At 31.7% G+C, this 8,781-nt stretch overlaps 1 protein-coding gene across 1 annotated transcript; it reads right to left on the bottom strand.

Moving 5' to 3' along the window:
• Window positions 1-4,547: 4,547 nt before the first annotated feature.
• LOC105139677 (60S ribosome subunit biogenesis protein NIP7 homolog) lies at window positions 4,548-5,453 on the bottom strand. The gene has a single exon (XM_011046219.1). The coding sequence runs from the start codon at window positions 5,326-5,328 to the stop codon at window positions 4,765-4,767; it is 564 nt and encodes a 187-aa protein (XP_011044521.1). The 5' UTR covers window positions 5,329-5,453; the 3' UTR covers window positions 4,548-4,764.
• Between the last annotated feature and the right edge of the window lie 3,328 nt (window positions 5,454-8,781).

Genomic DNA, 8,781 nt, shown 5'->3' with positions numbered 1-8,781 from the left:
CATCTCTTTGTCCTTCCAATTTCAGTTCTTAAATTCATTAATCAATCCTTTCATTTATGTGATAGGCCTGCATTTAAAATGAACATTTACCATAAATTAAAGGTATCTTATATTATTAGATATGTTATTATAAAACATGTTTTTAGTTAATGAGTTATTGATATTTCAAGTGCAAAATGATGATATAAAAGCTTAATAAAAATGTATTTTTTCAGTACTAATCAGTGGTTATATCTTGACTTGGTAACAATCCTTATCTTTTTGTCTGAACAAAACACTATTGGACTTCTAGAACTCAAGATATGGGCTGAACACTGAACAGTATCTAGGCTGCAGGACAAATTCAAATTTCTTTGTTGTTGCTAAAATTTGAACTTTTAAACAGCATAATTGAGTCTTGCATTCCTCATGAATGTTTTATGCCTATGTTTTAGCTTTCTATCCATATAGAGCATATCCAAATTCAAGTTTTATAGTTCCAAATATGACCCAATGACTTAACAGTATTCCAGTTTGGACTGAACTAACATCTTTTTTTCTAAGCTTCACCCTCTCTTTGTTTTTTCAATTTCAGTAGTTGAACTCATCAATTAATCCTTTAATTTATATGATAGGTCTATATTTAAGATGAATATTTATCATAAATTAAAAGTATCTTCTGGTATCATGCATGTTATTATAGAATATGATTTAGTTAAAGAATTACTGATACTTCAAGTGCAAAATATTGATATAAAACTTTAATAAAAATACATTTTTAAGTACTAATTACTTAACCAAATGAAAAAAGTATATTTTTTAGTCTGAAACTAATCACATAATGCACAAAACAATACTTTGCGTATTAAAAAAGAAGAGGGAATTTGTGCCTTTTCCGTGCAACTTCAAATATCTGGGACTACTTAGAAATTATAAATTAGGTCATGATTAGCATGCACTGATGGACACAAATTTTAGAGGTGGTTTTAGATTTAGTATAGAGTTTAGGGCTGACGCTGTAAAGAAGATATGTGTATATATATAAAAGAAAGCTTGAATAAAGATAGAATAAGATGAGAGGGCAAAAACAAGATTCCAATCATGTGGTTAAAATATAAGGTGTTAGGAGATTGGATGACAAAATTGTGTTGTGCAAATCACATGAGAGATGAGTAATTCTTTTTTCATGCGCGGAGAGATGATCAATGGGAACTTTAATTTCTTCTAGAAATTAAAAAGAAGAGGGAATTGATTAATTGTTGGCTATAAAGGGAATAAATTTAAAGTTAAAGAATAATTATTAGCTTATCTGATTAAAGGAGAAAGAATGAGGCCATTCACAATGATATGGAGAATAAAGTACTAAAAAAATAAAAACATTGAGAATGTAGGATCAATTCAATTCCTGCTTAAGAACAAATTAGGGGGGCTGCTTTGTTTCCTGTTTATATTCCATAATCCCTTGATAATGACAGGATTATTGTTTTTTAATCAAAGCTAGCTAAAGGTACGTCCAAAGAAGAAGAAGAAAGAAGAGAATTGGATTTGACAACCTTACAGGCCTGAAGCCATCCATTATTTCTATAGCGTCCTATGGATATGAATGGCTTTACTATTTCTCCTCTTTTATGGAGAAGAAAAGGTTGGCAAGCTTACTCTTCCGTCTCCTTTGTGTGACAATTATGAACATGGATTCAAGGAATTCTCATCTTTAGAGTTCTTCATGGACATCCGGCACTGACCTTATATAAGATCTAATTATGAAGAAGATACAGCACTGCCTATAAATAATATATAAGATCTAATTATGAAGAAGATACACCACTGCCTATAAATAAATAAATAAGCCTGCACAGCTGCTTTGGAAACACACGGCACCAAGAGGGAACTGGCCTTGATAGGCTTGGTAAACAATGTACATTTAGACCTTATCTCAGCTAGCAGCGCCCAGCGCATCTATTTTAGTGATATCGGAGTACCCTCCCACAGCAATGTTCCATTTCGCTGGTGCGCAAACAAGAATTTTTCACTTTTTTAATCTCTTTGGTACCTGCAGCAGCCAGCATCAATTAGTAAAGTGCTCTCTAATTGAGACTCCTCTTTGCTTAGGTATGGATCCTTCATGTTGACCGGGTTCATGGTAGAGAGCTACTTGCAGCAAGCACCCTGATGCTAGTAATGGATAATCAATCAAGCCCCGAAACCTATTTCATCTCAATTAAGTGAATGGATCCATCTGCGCATTCAGATTTGATTCCTTTTTTCGTGAGCTCGACAGTAGACAGGAATTATGCGTGAACTGGACATGAGGGTGGCATATCAAATGGTGGCTTAAGAATATAACCTTACAATTGCTGGAACTCGTAGAATGGTTGGTCATTCATATTCTCATAGCAAGGAAAACGTCAATGATATTCTAGCAATGAACCGCAGTGCATGCTTCTGAAAAATTGAATCTCATTGCCACACGTGCATGCACCCTCTTCTGCGGTGCAGCATTTGTTGCAGCAAAGCACATATTTACTTATCTCCAAGCAAATGTTTAGGTCTAGCCTCAACTAAATTCTAGCAATGAGGCCTGAATCAAAAGTTTGAAGGAGAGATCAAATCAAAATACCCTCGACAAGGACTTGTTTGCTTTCAGATGGAATATGAGGCAATTATAATGAAAACAAAATATAAGAGATGTAACTGGAAATACACGGCAGTATTCTGAAGTAGAAAAGTTGTGTGGTAGTCTGACAATATTCAAGTTCTAAATTAAAGTGGCCATAAAGAGATGGAGCATGTAACTATGGTAGCATCAGAACAAAAGCACAATTTGAACTCATTGATGGGTTTATCAGACTGGATACATAGCAAAATATAGTCTGTAAGTATTCCAACTTCTAACTAGAATTTACTATGTAAAGAATGACACGTGACAGAGAGAACTCCATAACCAAACTTCTGAAATCAATTTCAACTATTCGGAGTCCTGCCAGACTGCATACAGAACGTCACTATGGCCAGTACATGCACGTGGTCAAAACAGTAATACACAGACACACGCACCCACATTCACTTTAAGACACCAGATACAAAACATTACTGATGAACTTAAACAACTACAGAGCAGCATACCAAAGGTCAAAACAGTAACACACACACACACAGTCACACACACACACTTTAAAACACCAGATACAAAACATTACTGACGAACTTAAACAACTACAGAGCAGCATGCCAAAGGTGCTGTCAGTAAAGAAAATATTGAACATTGTCATGGAGCAGGCCAGTCCACAAGTAACCGCCTTGTTTGAAGAGTGGAGAAGCACTCCAGTTTTTATTGGGAAATGAAGGAGAAGATGTAAACTGTGTTTAGAACTATCTTATCTAAATCTAGTGTGGCATGTTAAAGTATAATATAAATCGTATTTTGGATCTTACCTCACAAATTAAGCTTTTAAGTCGAGATGTCATTGTATCATAGCCTGAAGATCACCTAACAAAGTAATCTCTTAGATTGAAATGTTCTTTTACATGACATAGTTTAAAATTGTTAATAGCATACAATAATTTTTTTTACCTGAGAAGCAATAGAATACATATATCAAAACAACTTCACTTAATGCCGTATATATCAAAATAGTATGTATCACATAATCTAACCATGGTGCATGACAACATAAGTTTCAAAGTCAATATGATGTTCAAGCAATAAATTGATCTTTAACTCAATCTATAATACAGTTTAGAGTTCTAGTAAATCAGTATGAGTAAGGAAAGCATAAAAGATCATGCATAATCTCAAATTATGAGAATATACACAAGTGGTCCATTCATTTTACTTGATCATATCGTCAAATTGCATGTTGCATGCTGCACAGTTATTCACTACCCTACTGGCCACTTGATCATTTGCATTCCTAAATGTTCAACAATCACCACCAATTGCTGTTCACAAACCATTAGTTATAGTTTCTGTAACCCCAGCAGCCAGAAAACAGAACAACACTGCTAGATGAGGTACATTAGCAAAATAGGAGGAAATCGACATGCAAGAAACAAACACAATTGAAGCTGTAGTACATACTAACGTATCATCAGCATTCCAATGCAATCTACTTTCCATGAGCCCAACACAAAAATGAAACAAATAATATCTTTTCATTGATCAAAATTAAATTCACCCAATAATTTATTTGTAAAGCCAAAGAAACAATTTCAAATATCAATAACTTGTATGTGCGGCATGATTAGTGCACATAAGCACCTATCCTGCAGAAAAAAACAAGCATATATACCAATTAAAGAAGAATACAACCCAGCACAGCCTAAGCATTCTACAAAGCCTTTTGTAAAAGCATACACAACTAGCTATTCCAATATGCATCCCATACAAATCCAGCCACACAAATATGGAAGCAGATGATCTTGCGCAGAAAATATTCATCACAGTCCAAATAATTGAACTAAGGACTTCATTGCTCACACTCGTTGATCATGAAAATCATTTCATCACCAGCCTTGAGGATATAAAATTGAGCTTATGCTATCTAACTCAGAAAAGGAACAGCTCAACGTAGAAATACATTCATTAAAATTAGCATAAAGACAAAACCCATGAAAGATAAACTTTAATTTCATTAACATTCGCAAACAAAATAACAAGAAGAAATCCCGTACCAATCCAAATTAAACAAGTTCTAACTTAAATCACTCCCATAATTATCTTAAACCAACACCAAGAACAGCAGCAGCAGCAGCAGCCTATAATCCCAAAAGGCTGTAAAATGATTTTCAAAGATCATCTTCATCTCTCAAATACTCACCAATATCAGAGTAGTGATGCACAACAATCCCATTAGGATCACACTTCCTACAATCCTGTGTCGACCTGGCGGCGGTTCCAAACCCCAAAGGCACATCACTCATAGAAAACACGACAACGCCATCATTTTGATTGATACTATCAGTAATCTTCCCTAGCCCGCCTTTTAACACATGATTCCCATACAAAAAAGACATCTCTGAAGTGGGCTTCAACCAAACTTTATTTTTAGCATTTGCAGCCAATAAATTCAGTGACTGTGTAGTCAATCTAAAATCACCCCTATGAGTGAATTTCCCAATACAAGTACCTAAAGATACCAAATTTTTGCGGCCAATGTTTGTTGCTCGCTTCACTATTGATTCACTGATGTAAAACACCTTGTTTTTGTGGAGCCTGAAGCAGTACCGACCAGGGTTCGGGTCTGGTCCTTCATGTGATGGGCTTTCAATGATGTTTTTGAGGTTGTTTCCTGTGAACAACATCAGTTTCTTGAAAACTTCACCCATCTCTTTCTCGTCCAAAGGCCTCATCTTTTCTGGTTTCTTGATTTGTCAAAAGGAGGATAAGGGATGTAGATTGAGAATTCGAGGCTGCAACAAAAAAAGGAGGGTTTTTCTACTAGGGTTTTAGACTGGCGATGATACATGCTCGCTCCTTCCTAAATTTTAATTATTTTTAACCTAAACAACAAGCTGGGCCTGATTTTCTTTTATTTTGACATAAAAGAGCCTAGCCCACTCAAATGAATCTGCTCAAACACCTAGCCCAATTGAGTGGTTTCACTCAAATGAATCTGCTCAAACACCTAGCCTGAGTGGTTTTATTTTTTATTTATTTATTTATTATTATTATTATTATTATTATATAATAAATATTTCCTCCTACCCTTTGCGGACTAAAAATATTGAATTAATAGGATTTATCCAAGCTAAATCTTCTAATTAATAATTAAAAAAAATAATTTATTTTTATATTTATCAATATATTTGTTTTTATCTATTTTTGATGTTATATTTTTTTTATATTCTTTATAGAAAATCGTATTCAAACGATATATTCTTTAATATAGTACTAATACGACGAGTTGGTCTTTTTGTTAGATAAATTCATCCTAGTTTAATTTTTTTCATAATAATATTTTCGTTAACTTCAGCTTCATTAATGAATAAACTATTTTTATTCAAACTCATATTATGAATTGGTCTTTTTGTTAGATAAATTCATCCTAATTTAATTTTTTTCAAAATAATATTTTCGTTAACTTCAACTTCATTAATGAATAAATTATTTTTATTCAAACTCATATTGTGAGTACTATTTACTGGGGTGGAATAAACCAATTTAAAAATAAGATAACATGCTCAATAAGACATCTCCATCAACTTTGTCCTTAAGCCTAAGGTTTAATTTTTTTCATAGTAGCATTTTTATTGACTTTAATTTTGTTAATAACTAAACTAGCTTTGTTTAAACTCATATATATTATGATGAGTTGTTGCTGTTGCGGAATAAACCAATTTAAAAATAAGATAACATGCTCAATAAGACATGAGTTTGAGGTAGGAGAAGTGTTTCCTCGTATAAGCATATCATTAATCTCATTTCTTTATTTAATATACACTAATTTGTTTTTTTATTTTTTTTCCACTCTTTTTTCTTTTCTCAACTTGTCTTTCATTTTATTTTATTTTTCCTTTTCTCTCGAATAGAAACCTTATTCTTCTTTATCTTGGCCAAATTTATTCTATCAATGCTCTCATTATTTTCACTTTTCCTCACATACTTTCATGATTGTTTTGTACTTTGAACTTCACCTTTCTTTCTTTTTTCTCCGGTTTTAATTGATCTTTATAAATCTATATAGAAAAAAATGATATAAAATTTTTTTATCATTTTCAAGAAAATATTTTTTCTTAAACCTATCATGTTTAATTTTCTTATCAAATTACCAAGGATGCCCCAATAATAGATGAGCAGCATGCATAGGTATCTCATTACACAAAACCTTATCCTTACACTTTCTAACAAAAAACAAATCAAAAGTTGCTTAATTACTCTATTTTTATCACAACAATTCAACCATTAAAATCTACAATAAGGTTCTTTATCTTTAATAGTATTTATAGTCAATTTTCTAACAAGTATATCACTAGTAATATAAACACAACTTTTATTATCATTAATCATACTACTTCCCTTGTTATTTATGTGGCATCTAATATGAAAGACTTTTTCCTTTTTTAGCTATATATCTTACGCTCAAGTTGAATAATAAGTGATCTTTTAATCATCAAAGTTTTTCCATCAACTGGATACTTAACATCTTTATAATCCTTAAGAGGTCGCATATCATCCTTCTTGGATTTGTTGCTTTCATATTTAGTCTTTTTATGTTCTTCCATAACTATAACTCTTTGTTCAGACATTGTGAAGCAATATGTCCATTACCTAAATATTTGAAACACCGAATATGTATGTCATGATTAGTTTGAGTTTTTGTTTTACCTTGGATAATAATGTTCGAATTCTTTTTCTTAGCCTTAGATGGTCTATCTTTGCTTCTCATTATATTTATTTTAATAGAAAAACCATTCTCTTCTATAATTCAGCTTTTAAGCTAAAAAAAAAAACTTGAATTACCTTATTGGCATTTACTGCCTTTTCTTCTAAACTGTATATCTACCTTAGTAGGCAAGTGAAATATATATTATTGCTCAAAATAATGTTATAATTTAACCATATTAGCTATCTTTTTATTCAAACTATTTAAAAACATTTTCATTTGAGTCAATCTATCACCCACAATATTAGCAGTAATCATGACAATCTTTATCTCCTTGTGGCAGTCCTTCAAATTATCCATTGAGTAAAACTTAATAATCTCTAAAATAATTTCCTATAATACTATCAAAGAATAAATCTTTTTCATATTATTGTTTTTATTTCATCTCAAGTCTTTACAACTCTTTTTTTATTCCTTCTCCTACCTAAAATAATTTGATCCTATCAAATAATAGCATAGTCTATAAACTTAATAACAACAAGTTTTATCTTCTTTTCCTCATAGTAATGGTGACAGTAAAAAATTAAATCTACTCTTTTCTCTTTTTTCAAATATGTTTTAAGATTGTTTCTACCCTGAAAAGCTAAAATTTTTATTTTTATACTCTATAAATTTCTATCCAAATCATCATGAAAACCATTATATGCTCTTATATTGACAAAATAATCATGTGGCCAAAGTCCCCCATGTCTATAGGTCTTGTGTTGTTGAAACCTAACATCATGTTCATGATCAAAATCCTCAGCCTCCTCATCTATAACTTTGGTTATAGACTTATCTAAAGGTGAAATGGCTCATTTCGCAGGTCTTTCACCCTTAAAACCTTCACATATTTACACTTAATTAATGTCACTCACATAGAAAAAATATATTTTTTTTACTTTTCATTATAATAAGCTTATGTTTCGCCTTTTACCACTCAATCTAAATTTTTTTAGTTCTTTAAGGAACTAATTCAAAATTAGAAAAATTAATGACTTAGTGGTGCAACCTAAAATAATAAATAGACTCAGCAAGTAATACAAAAAAATATCAATAATCATGTGGTTGATCTTGTTTATGTCTACAGGTCCTGCACTACCAAAACCTAGCACCATGGTCATGATCAAAATCATTAGACTTCTCATCAATTATTTTTATTTTTTTGTTATGAACTCATGTGGAGGTGAAATAACTCATCTAGAAAGCCTTCCACCTTTAAAATTGATTAGTACTTAAAAGTGCATTTTTATCAAGGCTTTATTTCATCATTTTGCATTCGAAGTATCAATAACTCCTTAACTAAAGCATGTTTTATAATAACGTATCTAATAATATAAGATACCTTTAATTTATGGTAAATGTTCATTTTAAATGCAGGCCTATCACATAAATGAAAGGATTGATTGATGACTTTAAGAACTTAAATTACAAGGGCAAA

The sequence above is a fragment of the Populus euphratica genome, unplaced genomic scaffold (assembly GCF_000495115.2).
Source record: "Populus euphratica unplaced genomic scaffold, PopEup_1.0 scaffold280.1, whole genome shotgun sequence".
Lineage (NCBI taxonomy): Eukaryota > Viridiplantae > Streptophyta > Magnoliopsida > Malpighiales > Salicaceae > Populus > Populus euphratica.
This window is presented reverse-complemented; position numbering and strand designations above follow the sequence as displayed.